General features: G+C 44.0%; 1 protein-coding gene across 3 annotated transcripts in view; it reads left to right on the top strand.

Moving 5' to 3' along the window:
* Positions 1-264: 264 nt before the first annotated feature.
* The window catches only part of ikzf4 (IKAROS family zinc finger 4), a 48,449-nt gene continuing 21,713 nt past the window's right edge, over positions 265-27,000 (top strand). For 2 of the 3 annotated variants that reach the window (XM_042345833.1, XM_042345832.1), the window contains exons 1-3: positions 265-376; positions 8,377-8,478; positions 25,729-25,989. In XM_042345833.1, the coding sequence (XP_042201767.1) occupies positions 337-376; positions 8,377-8,478; positions 25,729-25,989 (403 nt within the window). In that variant the 5' untranslated portion in view covers positions 265-336. The remainder of the gene's footprint in view (positions 377-8,376; positions 8,479-25,728; positions 25,990-27,000) is intronic. The other variant, XM_007911443.2, reaches the window with a different exon arrangement.

Here is a 27,000-nt window from a genome sequence, read left to right as displayed (position 1 = left end):
TTGTGAGTTTGTGACCTGATTCTAGATGGTAAAGACAGGAACTGCTAAATTTCTCGATCAAACGCCTGAAATGTCGTGCCTTTGGCTTCTCCAAGATCAATATAGTACAAAATTATATTTGCATAGTGCCTTTCACGTCGGGAGGACATCCCAAGGCACTGGACTGTCAGGGATTTGGTCCTGAGTTTGGGGCGGGGGGTGGGGAATCAGGGAGGGTGACCGAAGAGGAGGGTCTTGAGACGTGCCTTGAAGGAGGCAAGGGAGGGGGTCAAGGCGAAACTAACAGAAACTAACGCTGCCTTTATTTTTTTCACATTCCAGCACAGCACTTTGAAGATGGATATAGAAGACTGCAATGGGCGCGGTTACATTTCAGGTAAGGAAAAGCTACCCTTTTTTTATTATTAAAGTGGGGGTTAGATGTCAAAGCTTTTGTCAAATTATTGAACTGTAATATTTTTGAAAGTTTTGCCGAAGAATTGGACCCTTTTTAAGAAGAAATTTGCACCCTGGTTTTAAATTGCCCCGCCACTACCTGACTTTTATTCATCGACCTTCATCGTTGTAAGCTTTCTTTTGAATTATTTTGTTTTTAGTTTTCTTACTTTTGCTCATTAGAGCACTTGCATCACAAGCGAGAGGTCCGAGGTTTGATTCCCGGGTAGAGTGAAATCTTAGGCAGTTTCTTTACTTCACCCGCTTCTGTGTAGTAGGAACCTGGTTGTTAGTCGATTGGCGGATCGCTTTCTGAGGATAATAATCCCTCCAAATTTTAAAAAAAGATTACTTATCCACGCCTGTTTATGGAGTTGCTGCTGTGCGCAATTAGCTGCTGCGTTTCGCCCACAAAATATACAGTCAATTCACTTTACGCTATATTCTGTGAAGCGCTTTGAGACATCTCAAAGACGTGATAAGGCGCTATATCAAATCTCAAATAGTTGATGTGATGCTGCATTTGCACAACTTTCCAGCTTTAAAGCAGAGACTGAATGTGAAACGGTTGGTTGTACGGGAGGAGTTTGAAGATTTGGTCAATTACTTTTGAAAAATCTGCGTCGCTGCACAAGCTGTTTGTCACATTATGAAAAATGTATGAATAATAGTCGAGCTTGATGCCTACACGTGCGGAGGTCACTGAATTGCGATGGGGAGAGGGAACCACAGTTTTCTTCCTGCCCTTTGCAGGCTATGGACACTGAGGCCAATTCCAGCTCCCTGACTGCTAGCATGGTTCCGACACACACACACATACCCACAATGCTACTTGCTGGGTGTTTCCAGTTACACAGGAATTTAATACACATACCCACACAGGAATTTAAACCTGTCTTCTGCACTGTGTGGCTCAGTGCTGGGTTGGCGGGTCTGTAACTGCTAATCCATTGAGGAAATCACACACACACTGTTTTCGGTGCATTTCTTTTTAAAGATGTTCTGGTGAACCTGTGTTTTGTACCACAACAATTGTCAGGTTAAATAGTCAGATTCATTACTTGGCTGCTACGTTTCACCCACAAAATATACAGTTAATTCACTTTACAGTATATTCTGCAAAACGCTTTGAGACATCTCAACGACATGATAATGTGCTATATCCAATGCAAGGATTAGTATTATTATTATTAATGATGAAAAAATGCTGTGCAATTTATCATTTGTGTTCAGGGTAATCTAGAAAACTGCAGCTAGCTTGCTAATGCTTTTGTGATGCGAGATTTAGCATACTCTGTGTATAAAATCTAGGTAGAAAATTCACATCAAACACAGTGCACGGAAAATATGTACTGGTCTTGCGCGCACATTCACATCCCTGAATGTTTCCCGTCATCTCTCATTCATCGTTTTGGAGGAAACGGCTCTTATTAAAGGCGGCAACACCTTATACTGTGGCCTTTGCACTTCTAGTTATCAGCAGCCTGAATCCTATTTCTTTTGGAATTAATGAAAAAGAAAATCAAGCCCTCGTATCGTATGTCGCTAAGCAATTGAGTAACCAAAGACTAAATCGTTCCCAATTCTATCCCTTGTCAACAACAAGACAGGCCGGGTTATTGCTCTTTAAAGATGCTGAATTTAATCGTAACAAAGGGTTATTACTAGAAAACCTTCTCGCCTTCTGTGGGAATGTTTTATTTTAATGCCGTTGACTTATTTATGCGGACGACTGTGGAGTCTTATAGTGGGGTCAATATCAATACCTGGCTCTGAGGAGTCAATGCAGTAGATTCTTTCCAGAGCATTAGAGAAACAGACAAGTAATGGCTTCACCTTGCATTTATAGTGTTTTTTTTTAAAAAAAAACTTCCTCCAACATCTTTAAAATGAAATAAGACCGTCTTGTTTTTGACAAGGGATAGAATTGGGAACGCTTCAGTCTTTGCTTGTCGACGACAAGACAGGCACTGTCAAAAGCTTTGGGACGCTACCCTGCATGAAGGGCGCTATATAAAAGCACGTTGTTGTTGCTTAGAGACATGCGATAAGGGCTGACCACAGGGCCAACCGCTTCTCCATTTACTTTATTAATTGCCGGTTCTCGACCAGTATTTTTTTTTCCCCTTGACGATTTTCTCATCTGTCCCGAAGGAGTGTTTTTTTTTCCTTCCAATGGGAATGGTTCCAAATTGGCCATTATTTCATAATCCTATAATAGTCCTTGCATTTGATATAGCCTCTTATCATGTTTTTCAGAGGTCTCGAAGCGATTCACAGAATATACTATAAAGTGAATTTGACTGTACATTTTGTGGGCGAAATGAGGCAACCAATTGCGCACAACATCTTTTAAAATCAGTTGTGGATTGGATGACCAGATTATTATTTTTATTTATTTCTAAGGGATTTCTTATCCCTTAGAATTCTAGCGGTTTCTTATCTACCTCCTAACCCCCCCCCACTCCCCCCACACACACCCCATCAGTCGAGAGGGATTTTAGCACCCACAGTAAACAAAAGAAATTACATTTTAAAGCACCTTATTAATGTCTCGAGGTCCTTGAGAGTAATTGGTGTCAAGTGTAGTAACCGTTTTTGTAATGCTAGGAACTTGAGAACGTTCAAAGTTCAGAGACTGAATGAGGCATTGTGAGAAGCTCCTGTTCCGTGTCTTATATGGGATAATACAAAGCCTGTGGCAGTGTCATTGCTTGTGTGACTCGGTGGCTTCACACGCTGGTTTGATTCTGGGACCTGCCCCCCCCCCCCCCACATTGCAACTTAGAGGAAAATCAAGATGGCGTCAGCAAAGCTGGTGGGTTGTGCAGTCGTTTGCAAGTCACGATTCGTGACTCCTATTCGCTGACTGGCGGCTTGTCCTCAGTTAGTGAGAGAGGGAGAGTTTGGCTAGGACAAGCCCACAAAATAAATAATAATAATAATAATCCTTGCATTTTGATATAGCGCTTTTCACGTCTTCTCGACGTCTCAAAGCGCTTCGCAGAATAGACTGTAAAGTGAATTGACCGTATTATTTGTGGGCGAATCGCGGCAGCCAATTGCGCACAGCAGCGTCCCACAAACAGTCGTGGATTGAAAACGACCAATTTATTATTGTCTTGTTTTGGAGGGATTATTATTAGGCTCTGTGTGGAGTAAGGAAACTTGCCCAAGGTTTCGCCCTCTGCCTGGAATTAAACCCAGGTGTCTCGCTTGTGCTCTCACCACCGAGCTACAGGACTCCACAAAATGTACAGTCAATTCACTTTATAGTATATTCGGTGGAGCACTTTGAGAGGTCTTGAAGATGCCGTATCAAATGCAATGATTATTATTATTGTTATGAGCCTCTGAGTTTACTGGCAGCCAGTGTTCTGACCCATGTAAACCACATGTTTAGGTGGATCAAGTGGCCTCCACAGGAGCTAGCGCCACTTGTCTCTGGGGGCTTGTGAAGCTCGATATACCATAAAGCTAGCCGCTAGATACAGTTTAGGATGCTTCATTTCAAAGTATGTACCCACGTCTTGCTATTGTCGGGCAGTGTGGCTTTTCCAGCCAGCTCCCCCCATGTCATCAGCAAACCATTTCGAAAAGTAAGCGCCTTTTACTATCTGTAATGCTTTAAAGGCAATCTTATGGCGATTCCTATCTTTTTAAAAAAATCATTTTAAAATGTTTCCGGACAGCGTAATGCATGGCAAGCTGTGTGGTTTTAGCTGGTTAGACTTCCAGCAGTTACCACAACGCACACTCTGGGTTCCCCCCCAAGTCTTGGCTCTCGCCAACCTGCGCCTAATACTTTCCGGAATTAGGTAAGCAGTCCATGTCCCTCCGGGGAGGGGGAAGAGAGAGAGAGAGAGTGCACATTCCTTCCATTCCAACAATCTGTCTCTGGAATTTCCATGTGTAGGTGGGATGCATGGAATTCTCAGCTTGGTTTGAAGACTCCTTAGCGTGGTGATGGGCTTCCGCATGTGTCAGATATCTGGCTGACCCCCACCACCCCCCCACCAAAAAAAAATCCTGTCTTTGAACAGTACCCTTGTGATCCGAGTGCGTGCTCGCGTATTATTGCGCCCGCAGACGATGCTTGCGCTTTGCTAGAGTGGGACGTTCACTCGCACACCTTCTCGGAAGCATTTTTTGGAACACTTTCTTTTGTGTTCCCCTTCTCCCAAAGTGCTAAGAGACCAGGTTGTGGGAACAAAGGTTAAATACCAGGATACAAACTCATGATGTGCAATCTCTGCCAGCTGCATTCCTTCTTGCTGGGAGCTGTGGGGCAGAGTCGCAGAACTGGAAACGCCCAGCAAGTAGCATTCTACTCACCAGCGTTCAGGTCACACTCAGAACTTGCTGTCAAGTTTCCTGGGAAGGCATGAAGTTCCTAGCTCTTTTGAGATTCACTTCGCCTTTTCTCTGTCTCTTGTCTCATTCTTGTCCTCTCTCTCTCTCTGTCTCCTACTCTCCCCCACCCCCCCCCCCCCCTCTCTCTTTCACCCCCCACCCCAACACGTAACAGGAACCGATTGACAGATCGCTTTCCAGGGGGTAATAATCTCTCACAAAAAACAAAAAACAACCCCCCCAAAAAATGTAGTCACTCAATCCATGACTGTTTCTGGGTCACCCCTGTGCGTGACCGGCTGCCACGTTTCGCCCACAAAATACAGTCAATCCACTTTACGGTATATTCTGTGTAGCGCTTTGAGACGTCTCAAAAATGTGATAAGGCGCTACATATCAAACGGACGGATTATTATTATTATTTTTATTATCGAGCGAGGCTTTTAAATGGGTAAACTGAGTCCAGAAGAGAACCATGAAACGTGAATCTGCAGGAGAATTTCTCTCTAAAAAATTCCAGCTGCAAGGCATCAAGTGCTTGGAAGCTGCTGCTGATGCTTCGGGTCTTTTTTTTTGTCTTACCATCAATACCGCTGTAGACTGAGAGGAGGCTGGTTCAGGCTAGTTTCCTGGAAGACCCACTTCCAAGAAGGTCTGTAGCTGACGGTATGGAAATCCCTGGCATCAGCTCTGTCTGATATTTACCCGTAATCAGGCTTTAGTTTCACTGTAAATTGAAAAGCCAGTTTCCCTTTGCTGGGCTTTTGTACGTTGGATGTATCCCCCTCGACCCCCCCCACCACCCATCACCACCACCACACACACGCGCACACTTTCCAGCTAAGGCGTCTTTTTATGAATGTGATTTTCTTTTCTCTCACAAACCAAATTTCCCACATAAAAGCTACGGAATTAATGGATAGTTTGTGCGCAAACTGGCTGCCATGTTTTGTTCACGCAGTGCACACTCAATCCACTTTAAATCCTGTGAAGCGCTTTGAGACGTCTCAATGTCGCGATAAGGCAACAAGAAAATTACATTTGTAAAGCGCGTTTCACATTCAGGAGGAGTCCCAAGGCGCTGCTGATAATAATCCTTGCATTTGATATAGCGGCTTATCATATCATTAGAGCTCGAAGCACTTCACAAAATATACTGTAAAGTGACTGTGTATTTGCGAATTATGATTATTTTCATAATTATTATGTAATAGTAAGATTAAGCATAATATTTTTTGTAAAAGAACAAAAGTAAAAGCGTTTTGTTTTTGAATACAACCATTAGAAACCCCTACAATCACTGAGCAGCTCAATCCATTTGTTGTGTCCTGGCCGTCCCACTGGCCCTAAAGGTTTCTTATTAAGTGACCTGAGTAACGATGTGACTAAGCATTAGATAGATATTTGGTTGGGTTTTTCTTACCTTGATGTTTTTGGCGGAGGGTGGGAGGGAGACATAGAAATGCCACCGACAAAGGGGAGATTGAGGTAGAAGAATGTGAGCCACTCTACCTTCCGCCAATGACTTTTAAAAATAAGAAGGTGGGGAATTCACAAATTGAACCAGCGTTCTGCTCAAGCAAAGTACTCTTGTCTCCACTTGACTCTCTAAAACAACTATTTACATTCGTACAGCGCCTTTCACATCAGGGGGATGTCTCAAAGCACTTCACATGATCGACTCGCAGCTAGATTTTCTTTTCGGAGGTGGGGGACTGGGGAAGATTAGCCTTTTCATGTGCTGTTTATATGTTTAAAAAGTTCTGGTGCTCCTGTGAACTGTGCACTAATGGCCAATGTCAGATTTATAGCTTCTCTTCCCTCCCCTTGTTAACTAAATGCAATTCCAGCCCTGAAAGTTTTTGAACAAAAACTTCTTTTAAGAAGTGATGGAAATCATGACCTTTGCTGGAGGCCTTTTGGGCTTGTTTACTCGTTGAACCCGTGTGTCTATAGGGTTAAGATTGAAATCCTCTTGCTTTTGGGCTTGGAAACATTGGACATCTGTCTGTTCTGGGGCAGTGAAGCAAACTCCAGGCACCGGAGCAGCAATTTGAGCTAATAATGAATCTTGGATCCAGCCGAAAAGCATCAAAGCTTCGCTGAACAAAGGAAGCTTTGTTCCAGCCCTAGTTTTCACAAATGGTAAAATTTGAAGAAGCCCCGGGATTGAGTTTAAGGAGGACGAGGGGAGGTGAGCGTATGAGATTAAAAGATATTGTTGTGCGAGCAGACGGCTGCAGTGCTAGTAATCTCGTGGGTTCAAACACAGGAGCAAACCCCATGGACTTCAAGGCCTTTTGTTGGGTGCTGCGTTTTGCCCACAAAATATAGTCAATTCACTTTACAACAACAAAAAATTACACGTGTATAGCGCCCTTCTCATCAGAAAGGCATCCCAGGGCAATGGACAATTGGGTTTTGGACCCGAGTTGGAGTCAGGAGGGGTGGAGGGCAGGGGTGTGGAGGTGGAAAGGTGGCCGAAGGCACGGTCAAAGAGGGGGGTCTTCAGTCTGGACTTGAAAGAGGCAAGAGAAGGGGTAAGGCGAGGGATTGCGGGATAGAGTTCCCAATTGTGGGGGCAGAGATGGTGAATACCCAACTGCTAATGATAGGACGGGAAGTGCGGTGGGACCTGAAGCAGCACAACGCTATAGTTTCTGATGAATATGTTCTGCATCTGTTAAGTACATTGACAAACTCTGCAAACTCTGGCGAAATTGCAAGATCTGAGTCACTCCTCTATATACAGTAAATATACAATACAAAATTTAATTTGGATAGTGTCTTTCACGTCGGGAGGACGTCCCAAGGCGCTTATATATTTTTATATATATATATGTGTGTATTTGTAATACAGTGTATAAGAAAATGTAGTCTGTTTTTAATACTTTACAAGAAATTGCTTTGAGACATCTCAACGACAGGATAAGGTGCTGTACCAAATGCAAGTGTTATTATTATTGTTGATGAACGATTAGTTGCGTAATGTATTGTAGTGGAATTAAGTCAGTGAATTTTGAATGTATCGAGTGAATCGAGCATCAATAGCCTGAATATTATGAGCCTTGATCAGTATTCTGTATTTGGTTTCCGAAACTTGCATCAGACATTCTGCCCAGGTACTGCATAATGAGAGCGACACAAAACCGTTTGGTACATGGATCAGCTATGACATTATCTGGAGTTGAGTGTCACAGTGTTGTGCAGAGCTGGAATTGCCCTCAAATACATGCATCAAAAACTGCTGTATAATTTAGCAAATTATTGCACTTGCGCTGTTTTGTGGAGCTAGCTGACACGCGGTATGTGTGCCCGAGACCCTAGGATCTGGAAGTTAATGGGAATTTTTTTTTTGATAGCCGTTTGAAAATTGTCACAGTCAGTAAGACTTCTGTGCGGCAAATCGCAGTGCCGTTCGTACCAGCCATGCCTGTCCCCGGTGGAGACGTGAGGGCTGTTGTCAAAGTCTTCTCTGTTGAGCAGTAGTCTGAGGAGGCGAATGTGCTTCTGTTGATCAGTTCGGTTCTGCGCGTATTTTTTTGGTCTTTTTTAAAAAAAAATCTTTGTGTTTTCCTCTCCACGCAGGGAGCGGTGATTCCTCAATGGACAAGGAGTTCTCTGGGGCGATGGGTCCCACGGTGAGCACCCCCAATAGTCAGCACTCGTCACCCAGCCGTTCCCTGAGTGGTACGTGAATCTTTTTTTTAAAAAAAAACAACACAGAAAACCCTGTACATAGATGGATTTTCCCTTTAACCCTTTCAGAACTGTTGACATTTCCTAGCATCAATCAGAATATATAATAATAGTAGTCCTTGCATTTGGTAGAGCGCCTTATCACGTCTTCGAGACGTCTCAAAGCGCTTCACAGAATATACTGTAAAGTGGATTGACTGTATATTGTGTGGACAAAATATGCTGTAAAGTGGATTGATACTTGTGGGCGAATTGTGGCAGCCTATTGCTCGCAGCACGTGACCAATCGATTTCATCTTGGCTGAAGAACTTACGAAAATTTCTCTGAATTGTACTCCGATATTCAACACTAAAATTTTTTTACAAATTGTCACTATCGCTGGGTTGGGGATTGGGGGGGGGGGGAAGGAGGGACGGAGACTGGAATTTTTTGTTAATTTTGAGCAGATTGAAGGAAGTTCGTTCTGAAAGGGTTTAAATCTATAGTTCTAGCAGGTGAGGTCTGCCAACCGTTTCGGTTCATACGGTCTTTGGCAATTTCAGTCGCGTTTCACTGAAATGCACAATTCTTTGCATACAGCTTTTGGATTTGCTGCACGTCAGATCAATCGATCTGGGTTTGATTTTGTTTCGGAAGGGGGAAGAGTGGGAAAAATGGTGTTGGTGTTATTTCCAACGGGAGGAGGGAAGGGAACGAGATGAGGACTCCTTTAACTGAAGTGGTTAACACGTGGAAGTCTATCTATTGATTTCTCTACTACAAGATTTTGTTCTTTTAATCTGTCTAATAAGCACTGAGATTTAGTTATCGATTTCGGCACGAGGCACTGTAGCCCCCAGAGGTAGGCTCCACTGAGCTGGGAGCTTGTGTCTTTCTGAGTTCTGTTTCGCTTTCCAACACTATGAAATGCTAACAACGTGATCTTTTAATGCTTTGTTTAACTTGTGAACGTATGGCTGACTGCAGCCCTATGGGTTATGGCCTGCCCCTGCCCCTTGTCTGAGAACTATGGGGAAAGGGTGATGGTGTTTGTCTTAGTTCTGTCACATCGGGCAGAACTGTGGAAAATTCTTAAATTGGAAGCCAGTTTCTTTGTCAAATTACCACCTTTCGATTTATTACAAGACAATTTAAATTTATATAGTGCCTTTCACATCGGGAGGATGCCTTAAAGCACCTCAAAAAGCACCAGTCTTGGCATCTGAGCCAGGAGGGGAGGGAGAGCTGAAGAGAGTGAATTGAGACTAAGTTTAAGAATTTTCCACAATTCTGTGCAGCCTTCAACTTTAAGAAAAAACGGTTGGTTTCACGAGCTGAGATTAGGAGCAATTTGGGACTTCAGGAGTGGGAATCTTCTCATTTCTCAGTGTAGTAATAATATAATAACAATCCTTGCATTTGATATCGCATCTTATCATGTCATTCGGACGTGTCAAAGCGCTTCACAGAATATATTGTAAAGTGGATTGACTGTGTACATAGCAGCCTTGTCCATTGAAAAGAAAATAAACTGTCCTTTTTCAAAACCCGTGGCAGGCTATGCCGTGGAGGAGCGTTCCACAGTGATTACAGTATATTCTATTTTTAAAAAACAGTTTCCAAAAATGCATGTCTATCTAATTGGTGTTTGTCCCCGTGATTAGTTCAAGTGAGGCACTCAGGCACAAGAGTCCATGTTTACGCCATGGGGAATAGGAGCTGCTGCTGCTACCTCTGTACCTCAACATCTGTGTCAGTCCTTAAATGTCTGGATTAAAATACTAGTGGTGAAATCTCCCTGACAGTAACGTTGCCTGTAGCTCTACGTAATGTGGGCAAATATTCAAAGGTGCAGAACCAGAGCTCTCCATTAACTGTTGAGGGCACACTGCGTGTCACGGCGAGGCTGATCTTCTCGCTCGGTTCCCTGTTTGATGACGGTGGTGGGGGGGGTGGGGTCTGTATCAACAAGGTCTTGCACACTTCACCAGGTTTTTTCCTGCCCCCGGTACCAAGCTTTCAGTTTTGTCGGATCTGCTTGTTGCCATTGCTCTGGCTCTACTTGGTTACTCCAAACTGTATGCAAAAAAAGTATAATAATAATTATAATAATAATCCTTGCATTTGATAGAGCACCTCATCACGTCTTTGAGACATCTCAAAGTGCTTCACAGAAAACTGTAAATTGTAGTGACTATATACCTTGTGGACGAAACACGGCAGCCAATTGCGCACAACAGTGTCCCACAAACAGTTGTGGATTGAGTGACAACATTTTTTTTCAAGGTGTTATTACCCCCCGAAAAGTGATCCGTCAAACGACTAACAACCGGATTCCTACTTACTGCCAGGTAAACCAGGCGTGTGAAGTAAGGAAACTTGAGTAACGTTTTGCCTTGCCGGGATTCGAACTCGGGTCCTCTCGCTTGCGAGGCGAGCGCTCTAACCACTATGGTAACAGGACTTGAGGGCTAGAGGTGATAGCACTTGATTACCACGTGTTGAGCGGCCCTATTGCTCAACATTACTCCAATTGTAATTGGCACAGAAGCATTAAAGCTGCCAAGGATAATAATAATCATAATCCTTGCATTTGATACAGTGCCTTATCACGTCTTCAAGCCGTTTCAAAGCGCTTCACAGAATATGCTGCAAAGTAAATTGAATATTTTGTGGACACAACATAGCAGCCAATTGCGCACAGCAGTGTAGAAAATAATTGCAGTCTATAGAACAGAAAGGTGGTGTGAACCCAACGGCTCTTAGCTGGAGTTGGAAGCTTTAGTTAGGGGCAGTTATAACTCCTGACTTGCATGAGGGAGAATAGAGAGACAGAGGGGAATGGCAGGGAGGGGGAGTTAGGATGGGTGGAGGGTGACACCGGCACGGACCAATTGCAGATTCTATGCAGTTCTTATTTGCCTTTGTAATGTTTACATGCTGTCCTGCCCCATCTCCATCTTTCCCTTCTCCCTCGGTGGGGAAGACCACGACTACAAATCGATATGAGATTATAAACATAATGCTGAATTGTCATTCTCTACCCCTTACATACACTTACACACACCACGTACACACCGACCCACCGATCGACATAATGGTATGTACTCTGATCTAGTATCACATTTCACAATCTTACCCTGATTGCAATTTGGGTTAACAGCTTAGTTGCTGAAGATGTGATCCAGCCTTTCCCTCTCATATGCTTGGGCAGTAAAGAACAGCACAACATGAAGTATATCAGCAATTTTGCAATTTACAGCTGTGCAACTGGACTCATTAAATTCCCACCCAAACCCTCGAGCTTAGCCTTTGCACAGTGGTGTATTTTTATTTGGTTTCTATGGACAGTGTATTCCACCGGAGTCTTTCAGACCGTCGCACACAGGAAGAAGCTGTTCTGCTCTTTCATGTGCCCTGGTGAGCAGTTTTGCAGACGCAATTTGATAAGCGGAGTCTAATCTCTTCTCCAAAATGCCCTCTGGTTTTGTGAGTAGCTGGTGGACCATATTGAACTGATTTATTGCAGGTAGAGTGGGCTCCTTCCTACATCGCTATGAAAAGCTGTGGGAAGATACTTAATTACTTCGATAGTGCCTCCAGTGTGTGCTTAGACTTGTGTAAGTATTTTGGCAGAAATAAGAATTTTAGGGAGGGGTTGTTGCAATAAATAATAATAATCCTTGTATTTGATATAGCGCCTTATCAGGTCATCGAGACGTCTCAAAGCGTTTCACAGAGAACTGTATTTTGGGGCGAAACCCAGCAGCCAATTGCGCACGGTGTTCTGTATCAACAAGGTCTTTCACACTGATTCTTTTAGCCAGATTTTTTTATTGCGGTGGTGGGGCGGGGTGTGGGGGGGAAGAAGAGTTAACCGAGCTGGGACAGTTAGACATGAAATCAGGAAACGTTTCTTCACATAGTTATGAAAATGTGTTAACACACGACCACAGGAGATGTGGTAGATGCTTGTTAAGTAGGGATATTTAATAGATATGGGGAAAAGGGGATGAAATGGGACTAAAAGATCTGCTGTGAACTAATAAACTGGTAAAACAAGCTAGAGGGCTAAATAATGTTCCCATGACTCAAATTCAATTGCTGCTCATCAATAAAATGATACCGATTGTGTAAGACAATAGTGATGGGCTTAAATAAACCTACTACAGGGACTAAAGGTCATGCCTTTGTTGAGCTGGAGCCACACCAGTGTAAATTGTAGGCCGTGTTGTTTACCCTCCACTTTTAAACCATGATTCTCGCCTCGTTTTACAGTTGTCTGTTATGTAGTGATTTCAGCATGTGGGTCAAATGCTGTGTAGGTACCTCCATAAAGGTCCCATTGACACCGTTTGAAAAGAGGTCAGCGCCCTGATGTCCTGGCCTACAATCCCCCAGATAAAATTGTTCACTCACTTCACGACTGTTTGTGGGACATCGCTCATTGCAAATTGGCTGCTGCGATGGCTACAAAATACACCGTCGCCCCATTTTGGAGCGTGATGCGTTTTTGAGACATTTCAACGACTTGTAAAGCGGCTGCATCACATGCAAAGATTCTTTTTTGAGATGCAAGGCAGGAATAATCCAAATCTGTAGCATCTCCGTGGTGAGGTGCGAATAACGCTGGAATAGGGGAAGCGAGGAACATTGAGGCACAGAAAAGTGGAGCTAAATTTGGGGCATTTTTCTAAAACGCCAAAGAAAAAAAAAAAAATCTGCAACAACAGCAGCAACAAATGGCCATTGGAGTATACAGCGCCTTTCACATTGGGGTGACTGATGTCCCAAGACTCTGGACACTGGAGGGTTTGCATCCTTTAAAAGAAAGGGAGCTGAAGAGAAAGTGCTGTGCAGTGTGTTGCACTGGCAGGGATCAGAGGCCATTGTAATCCTCTTGATCGTTGCTCTCGTGATGAATGCTGTCTGTAGCCTTGATGCGTGTCGAGCCTGGCAACACGCTCCCGCCATTGTTTGTGCTCTCATTTGATTGCGGCTGCTTACGACTGCCTCGCCTGCTGAACGTTCACTTGCTTTCCCCTGTTGTAATGAGGAGAGCTTTCTGTGTGCGCTTGTTGCATCTCCCGAATTGTGAGTAACTCGTCTTCGTTAGAAATCTAGCCCAGACACCCATTCTGAATTGGGTTGTCTGTTGCTACTTCAACGCTGGCTTTATTTTAATATTACTCTTTTTTTAAAAAAAACAAGTTAAGGTTCTTTCATGCTAATCTTTACGCTGAAAACCAAGTACCGTACTTTAGTTTGTGATGTGGCTGGTGATTTCTGTAGGCTGTGAATTCGATACAGATATTGCACACCGGCTGCACAGAAATTAGTTAGCTAATCCCACCTATGAGCTGCCCCACTAAGTACTGGGTCTCTTGTCTTCTATGCGTTCCACTTTCCACAAATCTGTTTGTGGAAAATGGCTGATTGTGGGACATTGCCTTGCAAAATTGGCTGCTGTGTTTCGCCCACAAAATACACAGTCAATCCACTTTACAGTGAAGTGCCTTGAGACGTCTCGCTGACGTGATAAGGCGCTTTATCAAATGCAAGGATTATTATCTTTCTTTGGGTTGTGACATTTGGTGGAAATGACATTTGGGGTGAAAGTAAACTTTGAAGTGTTGATCAACTTAGCCAATTTAGTGTCTGTTTAAGAGCACTTGTGGAAACTCAGGGCTGCTCATGCCTCAGAATTTAATCCACAGTAACTAGCACCTTCAAGAGAATCGGCGAGCAACCTGTTGACGTCGTCGTCTCCCCCCCCCCCCCCCCCCCCTCTCCCCCCCCCCAGTAAAAAGCTCAACTTTATCAACTTTGTAATATCCATTCATTGAAATGTAATACTCGCCAAAACTATGCCTTCCTAAAGTTGATTAATTAAGCTTAAATTATATAACGTATATACTATGTAAAAACTTGATGTTGTTTTCGTGTTCTTTTTAAGATCAGGGTGTGGAAATAGTTTAACCTTTACAGTATGAAACATTGCTCTCTAAATACTGGGTCTCTTGGGAGAGGGAAATCAGCTTGTCCGTGAAGTTCTATAATTGCTTTAAAAGTCCAAATTCTCGCTCCCTAGATATGGATTGGTGGATCTGCAGACGAGACTTTACGTCTGATGGTAATAGTGTGTCAATGCTTCTTCTGTTTGTGGGCCCTGGGTGGTATATGAGACATCTAGCCTCATCTCTTGTCTCTTGCTGGTCTCTCACTCCCTTCTCCCTCCAGCGTGACTCATCCAGCAAACACATATGCCCCTCCCCTCTCTGCATTCCGAAGGGATCGTTCCCTCCGGGATTCCTTAGTTCATTCCGCTGCCAGCACTACCAGCTGCTCTCCTTCCCCTGGCACCTTCCCATGCCAGTGCAGGAGATGTAATACCTGCCCTTTCACCTCCTTCCAGACCACTATCCAAGGCCCCAAACACAGCTTCCATATAAGACAGCGTTCTGTATGCCAAGGTCAACCCTGATCTTCTGGTCTCCTGCCATTTTAACTCACACTCCCATTCACGGTCTGACCTCTCCATCCATAGTCCCCTACGCTTTGTGGAGTCCTGTAGCTCAGTGGTTAGAGCACTCGCTTTGCAAGTGAGAGACCTGAGATCAATTCCAGGCAGAGGGCGAAACCTTGGGCAAGTTTCCTTACTCCACACAGAGCCTAATAATAATCCCTCCAAAACCAAACACAATAATAAATTGGTCATTTTCAATCTACGACTGTTTGTGGGACATTGCTGTGCGCAATTGGCTGCCGCGTTCGCCCACAAATATACAGTCAATTCACTTTACAGTGTGTTCTGTGAAGTGCTTTGGGACGTCCTCCCGACGTGAAAAGCGCTATATCAAATGCAAGGATTATTATTATTACGCTGTTCCAACGATCCACAGCGAAAGCTTGAGGAACATCATCTTATCTACTAGGGACCCTAGAGCCCTCTGGCCTCAATATCGATTTCAGCAACTTCAGACCATAGCAGCTCACCTTCCCCCCTCACCCTCTTTCTGTTACCAGAAGAGTTATCTTCTGTTATTACAATCATCACCCCAGACGCTCTTTATCCCTCTCTGGTGTGTTGCCTGTTTTGCACTATTAACACCTCTTCTCCCCAGTTTTGTTTCAACCCACCCCCCCCCCCCCTTTTTCGTTTTACGCCACTATCACCTCTTTAACCCATCAACTAACACATTCTCTCCTTTGTCTTCTTTTTTGTCTTCTTTGTCCTGCCCCCCCCCCTCAACTTGTCCTTAAAAACCTCTCCCTCCCAACATGCCCCAATTCTGACGAAGGGTCGTGGATGCGAAATGTTGACTCACTTTCCTTTCTCCATACACGCTGCCTGACCTGCTGAGTTTTCCCAGCTCTCTCCGTTGTTGTTTCTCACTCCCTCCTGTCTGAGCTGGGAGCCAAGCCTTCAGAGTGTGGATGCTTCATAGCACACGTCTGCCATTTATTGTAACTGCTTCTCACACGGCTGACCTGAGATGAGGGGAGGTTTTAGTGGGCAGAGAACGACCCGTGGCTTTGAAACTACTTGAGATTGGATGTGCCTTGTTCTCTTAGGAGAGAGAGGGAAATCTGCTTGTTTGTGAAGTTTTATAATTGCTTAAAAGTTGTAATGTGCTAAACAAGCACTCACTGGCTGGGTACGGACAGGTGAATCGGCAGACTAGAACTTACTGTCAATTCTGCGAGTAAGAGGAGAAAGGGTTGATTAACTCAGCAAGTCAAGGCAATTGAGGCAGCTCCATACCACCTTCCAATCTGAAGAGATGCTGTAACACATTGGTGATTCTGTTAAAGCTTGCGATTAGCCGTGGAATTTCCTGCCCTGTTTCAGTCCGAAGACCAGCGTTGGTTCTTCAGTGAGGCATGATCTTTACTCGTTACCCATAGACAGCACCATGGGACGTCTTCCTGGTATGAAAGGCGCTATACAAATGTAATTTTGTATTGTGGAGAGATAAAACTTAAGTGATGGGCAAAACAGCAATTCAATATTCTTGAATTTCGTTATCGAAATCTACTTTTTTTTTGTGTGTTTTCACTCGCAAATATTTTGAAAGCCTCCTGCTGGGTTGATGGAATGATTTCTCCTCATTAGCGGGTTGCACGCAGTGTCCAAAACCAGTGACTTTGATCCTGTTGTTTAGCACTAGATATGTAGTTGATGTATGGATGTTTTTTAGCGTGCGTTTTATGCAGTGTACTCAGACCGTGACAGTACTGGGGGGAGAAATTAGAGCAGCTTTTAGTCATTTGAAATGGTCGTGGGGAAAAAAAATAGACCAGTTCTGAACGGTCATTCTTTCTACTCTTTAGGTGAGCTTCAAACCTCTCGGTTGTCTCTTGAGTCACGTTGTTTTAGGGTTTCTCCAGGGACACAAGAGCGACTTGTGTTTTTAACAGTAAAATTAATCGTCATCATTTTTAGGCTTTGCTGGTGTGATCTGTGCTGGAAGTCGACAAAAGTAGGACATCCTACTTTGCACTGTGAAATAATCTGAGAGTGACGTCTTTTGTGGCGATGTCACGTCCTTCTTAAACTATAAGCTATCAGTTCCGTCAATATTGTTTGGATGAACATATAAAGCAATAGGATTCTCAAGCCACCTCACACCACAGACTGACGTGCTGCATTGTCGAAGATGCTCTCTATCAGAGGTGCCGTCCTTCGGATGAGATGTTAAAACAATGTCTGCCTGTTCAAGTGGATGTTAAACATCCCGTGGCACTATTCAAAAAGAAAAGAGATCATCTCCCGGTGCCCTGCCCAGCACTCTTACCCCCCATAAATTGTTCACGGCTATATGTGTGCAAGTTGGCTTCTGCTCGCCTACAAGATACACCGTCACTGACCGCACTTTACATTATATCCTGGGAAGACATCTTCCTGATGTGAAATCCAAGTATTATTAAATTGTCTCCAGGACAAAACCCCACAGACTAGCCTTGACTCTGCTTGATCGTAAGATTACTATTGCAACAACACATCATCAGTCAGGTAAAAATAACCCGGCTCACATTCCCTGTTACTGAGTGAACAATCCGACGTTTGGTGAATTCTGTTCTACAATGATAGGAAGAGCCGACACCAAAGGAGCAAATGTTTGAGCAAATGTTTGCTCGGCCCACTTGTGGAAGATAGATGTAGATATTGTGGAGTCCTGTAGTATAGTGGTTAGCGTGCTCTCCTTGTAAGCGAGAGGACACGTGGTCAATTCCCATGTAGGGCGAAACCTTAGGCACGTTTCCTTAATCCACATGCCTCTGTTTATTTAGCAGTAAGAAGAAACCCAGTTGTTAGTCGATTGGCGGATCGCATTCTGGGCGTAATAATCTCCTTTTAAAAAAAAGATAACTTGGTCACTCAATCCACGACGGTTTGTGGGGCACTGCTATGTGCAATTGGATGCCGTGTTTCGCCTACAAAGTACACAGTTCAATCCACTTCGCAATCTATTCTGGGAAGTGCTTTGAGACGTCTCAACGCCGTGTGATAACGTGCTATACCCAATGCAAATATTATTATGAAAAAGACAATTCCATAGAATCTCAAAAGTATTGGCTACTCCTACCTGGTACCCCATCACATTCACATTCCACAACTAAATGAGTTTGGTTTTAATATTTTAAAAAAGTATACAAGAAAAATATATAGGCATATTTTCATTGGTTTTCCCAAATAGCCTTTGCCCCCGAGGAATGAGCACTTGAGAAAGTGACTGACTGTGCCTCGGGATGAGTTCATTCCGTACCTTCAGGAGAGCAGATACAGGAAATAGGTGGAGTATTACTCGAATGCTCAAATTGTGCTTTTAAAGTCCCATCCCTGGTTTCAATTACTACACGCCTGACTCTGCCAAGAGAGGAATGAGCTGCATAGTGAAGCGTTTCCACGTACAGACTGGCGCAGGTTAGCAGTTGTCGCCTTGTTCACGAACTGGTGTTTCTGGGGAAACCCTGGAAATGGCAAACCTGGGCTTTTTCCCCTTTAAACTGAGACTTCGTTAAAAAAACGGCTTTGCTGATTAAAACGGAAGAGGAGTTTTCTGTGGCTAATGGCCATTCTTGTGAATTAAAAGCTGTCTTCCTGGTATAGTTGCTGTTCATGTCGCTGTGGCATTGAGGCTCGGTTGTGTAATCTGTTGTAACACTTTGAGGAACGGTGTGCAAATTATGTAAGCATGTGCTGCAACGAGCCCTTGTTCTGTCATTCGCTGTTATTGCTCATCTCTGCCCCCGCCCTTTGGAATTCCATTCCACAGAACCTTGGCCTCGCTCCCTCCTTCAATAATAATAATAATAATAATAATCCTTGCATTTGATATAGCGCTTTTCACGTCGGGAGAGGACGTCCCAAAGCGCTTCACAGAATATACTGCAAAGTGAATTGACTGTATATTTGTGGGAGAACGCGGCAGCCAATTGCGCACAGCAATGTCCCACAAACAGTCGTAGATTGAAAATGACCAATTTATTATTATTTTTGTTTTTTGGAGGGATTGTTATTAGGCTCTGTGTGGAGTAAGGAAACTTGCCCAAGGTTTGGCCCTCTGCCTGGAATTGAACTCAGGTCTCTCGCTTGCAAAGCGAGTGCTCTAACCACTGAGCTACAGGACTTCAAGGCACGTTTCAAGACCCTGCGTCGACTGTGCCTTCGATCACCCTCCTACCCCCACTTCCGTGCCCTCCGCACCTCCTGATCCCAACCCCCAGCTCAGGTCCAAATCCCTGACTGTCCAGCGCCTTGGGGACGTCCTCCCCATGTGTAAAGGCACTTATACAAATGTAATTTTCTGTTCTTGTTTTCTACTGCCTAAGTAAAGCTAAAGGGGATAAGGAGCTGTGTTTTAAGAAATGTCATTAGGAGGCAGATTACAAACCGATTCCACATTAAAATCGATCGGGCTCCCAAATTTCTGCCAGCATAAGGTGCTATAATATAAACTGGTGGTAAAAAGTTGCGTACCCTGTGTGGGCCAAATGGCAAAAATCAGCTGGGAACTCGTTCTCAGAACAGTTATTTTCTGAGTTAAATGGTTCTTCAAAGCAATTTTAAAATAATAATTCTTGCATTTGATATTACTTAAAGTGCGTAATTTTCTGCAATGGTATCTGAAATAGCCTTGGCTCCCGCCAAAGTGCGCGTAATTCTTTCCGGCATTAGGTAAGCAGGGAGAGTACCTATTCCATTCCAACAACCTATCTCTGGAATTTCTATGTGTTGGTGGGATGCATGGAATTCTCAGTTTGGTTTGGATACTCCTTAAGCACGGTGATGGATTTCCACGTGTGTCAGACACCCGGCTGATCAAATAAAATAATTTCTTCACAGCAGAGGGTTGTGAAACTGTGGAATGCTTTCCCGGAAAGCTGTGGTTACTGAATCGGTAGGGATGATTAAAAGAGAGAGGAGGAGAGTTAGGTCGTGGAAGTATGAAGGGGTATCGCAAAAGGGTAGGTGATTGGGCTTGAAAATCCTGCTGATAAACTGAGAGAACAGGCGGATGGGCTGAATGGCCTCTTCCTGTTCCTGCTTTTCTATGTTCCTATGTTTCTTAAGTTGAATTAAAGTGGCTTGTGGTGAATAGCACACTGGCCTCTTTTACAGTGGCTTTTGATGAGCTATTCATCTGTATGTATCTATGGCAGAATTCTGCAATCGTGGGTTAAGTGAGGATAGTTACTTGGAACCGTGCAACTTTTCTTCTGCCTTGACATCTTCTGAAACCTTTTGAGTACCTGCTAGTTTCCACTTCAACCCAAACTTTGCAGTGGGGGCTTTGCAAGCTGCAGGGTTGAGGTGAAGGTTGGAAGGAGTTTAACCAGTAACCACCTTGTCAGAGTGCTGAGGCTTGGCACAGCTCCATGCACTTGTTCTATTATTTCCTCTGCACACTGTAATACCCCTTTTCATTACCCTTCAAAGGCTGCGTTTTCAACATATCCAAAAACCCAATCTATTCCGGTTCGGCTTGTGTTTTGAAATCCCCTAGAGTTAACCCCTAACCTGCTGGATAAAAGAGTAGCACACATGGTTTATACTTGCAGCACGCTATGTGATATTGTGTTGGTAAGACTGGGTGTGGCGATAGAGGCTGTGGGAAATGGTTCTATTTTATGCTACTTGGAAAGGACTTCACTGGAACTGGGGAACCAGTAATACAGAGTTTTATTGTATGTGAAGTTTACAGTCTTAATATCACCTGTCCAGGCCTCAATATCACCTGTCCAGGTCTCAATTCAAGCCAACAATTTGGGTACATGATTTGGGTGCAATAATTTGCCTTGCCATCTTAAAGTAAACTCATTCAGTTTTAGGGCAACAGTATCAGCTCATTTTGGGTCTCTCCTGAAGCCCCCAAACTAGAGGAACCAGGCAAATCTGCTTGCTTCCTAGGATGCAAATAGGCCATACAGTCAGAAAACAGCGTGGAGTATTGCTTCATTAACCTTATTTAATATAATAATAATCCTTGCATTTGATACTGGGTTCCTATTTACTGCTAAGTAAACACGCGTGTGGAGTAAGGAAAGTTGCCCAACATCTCGCCCAACTTTAAACTGCACTCGATTAAAGTAAACTCGAGGCAAAAATAATAAACATTACAGTGGATATCACGTCGTCGAGACGTCTCAAAGCGCTTCACAAGAGCTGTAATACAGTAATGCTGTGCATTTTGTAGCTAGAGTGCCCCTCATTGAGCAAAGTGCATCTTATTTTCACCGTGATTAACGTATTTTAACGAAAATAGCATATTCAGTGCACAAATTCCTTTTATATCCAGCTGAATCCCACACCACAGATCTCAGCCTCTGGGTACATATGGAATCCATGGCACATCATTGCCACATATACGTTCCTGGCTATTACTCTCAATAAATCCGACGGATTCCTCCCGTTAACAAGTTTTACTAAATTTGCTAAATGATGCTTTATGCTTCAATTTCTGGCTGAGGCTCAGTGAGGGCCAGTCCCCAATAATTCTGGGCCTCGGGGTTCTGCTCATTTCTGGGTACCATTTTGAGGTGCCAGCAAAGTTGAGTAGATGGGCAAACTTTTTTTTAAAAAAAATAAATTCTAATTGCATCTAAAAATAATGATTTTTAAAAAAAAATATCTGTGCTTTAACAGTGTCCTGGCCATTTAGAGAGTCAGCAGGGAGACAGACGATGAACACCTACTGAGCTGTAAAACGTGGAGTGTTGTAATTTTAGAACACTCGCCTTGCAAGCGAGAAGACCTGGGTTTCGAACTGCTTATGGTGAAACGTTAGGCAAGTTTCCTTACTCCCACACGCCTCAGTTTACCTGGGAGTAAGGAGGCACCCGGTTGTTAGTCGATTGGCAGATCGCTTTCCGGGGATAACAATCCCTCCTTTTAACCAAAAAAAAAAGTCGTCACTCAATCCGGAGATGAGCTGATCTCCGGAGTGCTGAAATTCCGGTCAGCTTTCCGTCCAATGATGAAGACTGTGCGGTATTATAATGTGGGGGGAAATCCCACACTGTCCACGTTGCTACTTGGAATGTCAAATGGAGTTTCAGCCTTAAGCTGTCACAGGCAAGATTCTTTTTAATCATCTATCCTAACCGGGATAAATGCGTGCTTGCTTTTCCATGCTTCATTCTCGCACCCCTCTTCTTCCCCTCTCCATACGCCAACTACAACGCTCCTCTGTACCCAAAGTAGACATACTTCCAGATAACTAGAACGAAAAAAGCCTTGAGCTTTCCTTTCCGCGTGTTGGAAACCACAGGGAGGTCTTAAGGCTACAAACAGGAACTTTGCAAAGCACCGTATCCGTGTTGTACAGATAAATCCTGATAAAAGAGGTTAGTTGCCAAGAATTGTTATGCCCGGATCAGGATTTCTCTAATCCACCGATTTAGCAGCAGTCCACATTCAAAGATCTGGCTATCCATTTAGCATTTCCTTTGAGTGTCCGGGAACTGAGAATAGAGGGGGTAATGGTTAAAGCGAATACAGAGATTAGGAGAGAAAAGGATGTCCAGGTACTTACATAGTGTTTGATATAATAATAATTCTTATGTTTGATACAGTGCCTCTCTCGTCGGGAGGACATTTCAAAGCGCTTCACGGAATCTGCCTTGAAACATAATACCTGTAGTCTGTAGATGAATGCAACAAGTTCACATTTTCTGCCACAATTGCATTGCATTGCATTTAAACGTCCTTGTGGTTCAGTTTATTGTATAAAATAAATTAGTTTTTTCTTATATAATAGAAGGTGCGGCTCCAAATTGGTTGCTTTCATTTAATTTCGGGAGCCCTTTCATTCTGCTAAGTACGTTGAGAATTCACTGGGCCCCGTGGCGTCGCGTCGCACGCCGCCGGTGTCGCAACATACTGCTCGATTCAAGTGGCGGAGGCCAGAGTGTCGCACGGCTGCTTCACGGTGCCTCGGAAGGGTGGGCGGCGTAAAGAATGGAAGGGAATGGTTAGGATTCTGAAGAAGAGATTTAAAAAAAAAAAAAAAAATTGTAATTGCGTTGGCGTATACGTTTTGCGCTTAACTTATTTAGCGATCTCCGTCGATTCTCGGTCGGCAGTCTCTTTAACAGCACCAGAACGGTCTGCTGCCACGACGAATCCATTGGTTGCCATGGTATTTTCTGAGTTCGATATCTTGATACACAAAGCCCAGAGTGCTTTTTACCATTCAGACTGATCTCGCGCGTCGAGAACTGAAAGACCCAGGGTTGTCAAATTAAAGAGGATTCGGGACGGTGCATTTCCTCCTTTTTTGACCCGGGGATCCTCGTTAACACATCCACGAATTGCACAGATACAGATTGCAACCTCGTAATAATAGGTCTTGAATTTTGGTAACTCCCGAGTGGCTTTAATATTTTTGTTTTCAACTTGAGGGGCTTGGCGAGATTTTAATCCTTAAAGGGAGACCGTAGTCAAAGCCGAGTTCTGAGACAAATTGTGCGATTGTTACGGATTAAACTCCCACCACGATGCAAGCCGAACGCTGGATTGTAATTCTCTGTAATCTCATTAACCCCCGTAGCATCTCTGGAGTCTATTAAAACCTGCTGGAGATTCGTTAAGATCGAAATGTTATGTAGAAGATCACATTCTGTTCGAGTCTTTGAATCCAATCGCGCAATGTTTTTTGTTGCATTTTCAGCGTACCAAGATGTATGGTAATGAAAATTATCAATTGCAAATGTTATTGTGGAGAATCCAGAATGATACGCTCTTTTCTGAACCAAGTCTAGGAAAGGTTTGGTACCCATTCTTGAAGCCTGAGTTTGAATTGCCGTCTTGACTGATGGGATTCACTGTCTCGTGATTGGTGCTCTGATGGGTATATGGCAACGGGGGCTGCTTGTTGGCAGAAGCACAGCTTTGCGTTGACATTGGTGACTGAGCTCCACAGTCTGATCAACAAATTACATTTGTTATAGCGCCTTTCATGTCAGGAGGACGTCACAAGGCGCTGGACAATCAGGATTCCGCACCCGATCAGCCTTATATCCTGGCTGAAGGAGGCAGCGTTGTTGCAGATATGAGCAGTCGGGAGCTTTTTGGCCAGGCCCGCTTGGGGTTAACCTGATGGAAAACAAATCACAGGATAAATAGTCTACGCCCAAATGTTCCATTCAATAGAATTGCCTCTTTGCCCCGAGCAATTGCCTCAAATTTTGGCTTTCCAATGATCAAATGCGGATTATCTGAATAATTTGCCTCTGGAACAATCTTGCAGGTTGGATCCTGAGATTGCCTTTGAGCTCAGGCCAGCTGATGGGATGAAAATTAATTGCCCACTAAAAGTGTCCCCAACTTGGAACCCTTCCAGCAATCTCACTGAGATCGCTTGTGGGCAACTCTACACCGAAGGATCTTGTGCTTCTCTGAGGTTGGGGGGGAAAACACTAATAAAGAAAAATTGGGGCTCTATTTACTTACCTGTTGAGCATATTTGTGCCAATGAATGTTGCCATCATAGCAGCTGGTTTCCACACCCGAAATAGCTGCCCTATTCTGTCTGAATTAGAAACCTATTCCTTTCCTATTGGGTCCCCAAGCCTTGGCCCTTGCCAACCTGCGCCTAATACTGTCCGGAATTGGGTAAGCAGGATGTCTCCCTCCAGGGAGAGAATGTGCATTCCATTCCAATAGTCTGTCTCTGGGATTTCCGTGTTTAGGTGGAATGTATGGAATTCTCAGTTTGGTCTGGATACTTGGGTTTTCGCATGTCTCGGACACCGGGCTGACAAACAAAATCGCTTATTAGAAATGTTGATTACTAAAAACTGAGCGATTGTACAGATTGTACTGTGATGGTGATGGCCGACTGCACCACTAGTCTGCCGCTGATGAGGGAAAGCCAGAGTTTCACTTACAAGCTGTCTCGTTACCTCTCTTCCCCACAGTAGAATTCCCTGCTGTGTGTGCCTCCATGTTTCACTATGTGGTCTCATTTACCATTACTCTCTGATTATCTGAACCACGTTGCATTTTTAAGCTAGTGCTACCTGTGTTTATAAGAGTGGGTGTTCCAGCGTTAAATAAATTGCATTATCCACATCCCCCCCCCCCCCCCATGCTTACGCCCACTTTCATTGATGCTGTGCTTTTTGCCGGTCTAACTTCTATTTATTTAAAGAATTTATTTATTTACTGTGCTCAATACTTGACTATTGTGGCTTCCCCAGTCTTGCTTCGCTCTACTAGAGTTTGTCTGTGGCTCTCATTAAATTGTTCTGTTGTTTGTATCATTTACTGTCCTCTTGATACAGGTCTAATCCAGTGTGAGACCACTTCTGCTCTTGTCCAAAACCGTGGTCCTTTGAGTGCATCTTTCACGTTTTTTTGTCCAGGTTGTTGCATCAGTCTAGATCTTCCTGAAGAATCGCTTCTTTCCAGTCGTGCGGGGCAGTGAGGTGACCAGAGTGTGTCTTATCTATTTGTATCTCCATTGTGTGCTCATAAGCTGAGGGACAACAGTGCTGTAGATGACCCCTTCCCCCCCCTCCCACCCCCCCGACTCTCAGTGACGCCCGGATAGGGTTTAGCAAAGGGAATCTGTAATGCTGGGAACTTTCCAGCTTCAAACCCACAGCTATTTGGTTGAGGCTCCCACCCAAATGGTCATTAAAATGCGATTGCTTCACGCAAGTTGCCAGCTGGCCCATCTTGATCAGTGCCTGTACAGTGTCTAGCCCTGTCGTCTTATGGCTCCATCTGACATTCTGATGTTCATTTGCAGCCAACTCCATCAAGGTTGAGATGTACAGCGATGAAGAGGCAGGGAGGCTTCTGGCACAGGAGGATGGTGTTAGTGATAAAGAGGAAGCGGTCCTTGCAGACGAGTCTTTGTTGGACCCTCTAGGATTCTGTGAGGGCGTTGGGCAGGGACCTCATTCTCCTGGAGGGATCCGCCTTCCTAATGGAAAACTGAAGTGTGATCTATGCGGAATGGTCTGCATTGGACCGAATGTCCTTATGGTACATAAGAGGAGTCACACTGGTAAGTATGTTTGCACAAACTAAAGAAATGGAGTGGCATGTACTGGGGCTAAAACATTTATCTCTGACTGTGCTGGCAATAGCTGGGGTCTCCCTCTGCTTTATTTCCCCACAAATTATAATTCCCGTTTTTTTTGTGTCTTTTCATCGCTTCCGCCTGCCCTCTCTGCCCGTCATGCCCTGCCTGTTTCTCGGCCACGCACGTCGGTCCCAAGGATATCTTATGGTTTTGGGAGCAGATGGCTGCTACATCAGCCTGTGCCACTTTGTGCACACGCGGAGAGCAGGAAAAGCAAACGAGAAATTCTGGGAACCCCAAACCTTTCCTTGTTGTGCAAAAAAATCCTAGAATATTCCCCACCCACCCATTTTAAAAAACCAAATGCCCTTAGTCCATTTGTTTTCAGCAGAAAACAATAAAAACCTAACCAGCTGCTAAATACTTCATGTACAGCACCCAGTGGATAGGAGTTATGAGCTCAGAACTACCCAGAAGTTAGCAAGTTTCCTTCAGAGGTGGCTGAGAATGGAAATATCATATCTGGGTCAACTAGGGTAACTCCCCAGAGCTTGGGGTTGTAGACGCAGTGGGTGGGAGGGAGCTTCACCTTGTACCAGTTCTTTGGATTAGTTCATCCTAATGCATTCCCCGACAGTGACATCCTGCATTGCATGAGCACCAAATTCACCAGGAACTTTGTTTTCCATAATAATAGTAATCCTTGCATTTTTTTTGTGATAGCGCCTTATCACGTCTCCAAGATGTCTCAAAATGCTTCACAGAATATACTGTAAAGTGTAGTGATTGTGTATTTGTGGACAAATACCGCAATTGCGAAATTTGACTTCCATTGGCAATTATTTTTGAAAGCTTGAACCCGTTGGCAGCTGGTAAAGAGGACTTTTCAGTGCTCTTAAGGATTTCTGTTCCATTGCTCCTTTTGCTAACTTGCCTTTGGCACATCTCAAGCACAACCCGCTCGCTGATCACCCTGCAGACTCTTTGTGTAGC

The sequence above is a fragment of the Callorhinchus milii genome, unplaced genomic scaffold (genome assembly GCF_018977255.1).
Source record: "Callorhinchus milii isolate IMCB2004 unplaced genomic scaffold, IMCB_Cmil_1.0 Scaffold113, whole genome shotgun sequence".
Taxonomy (NCBI): domain Eukaryota; kingdom Metazoa; phylum Chordata; class Chondrichthyes; order Chimaeriformes; family Callorhinchidae; genus Callorhinchus; species Callorhinchus milii.
Note: the sequence above shows the minus strand (reverse complement) of the source record. Positions and strands in the feature narration are given on the sequence as shown.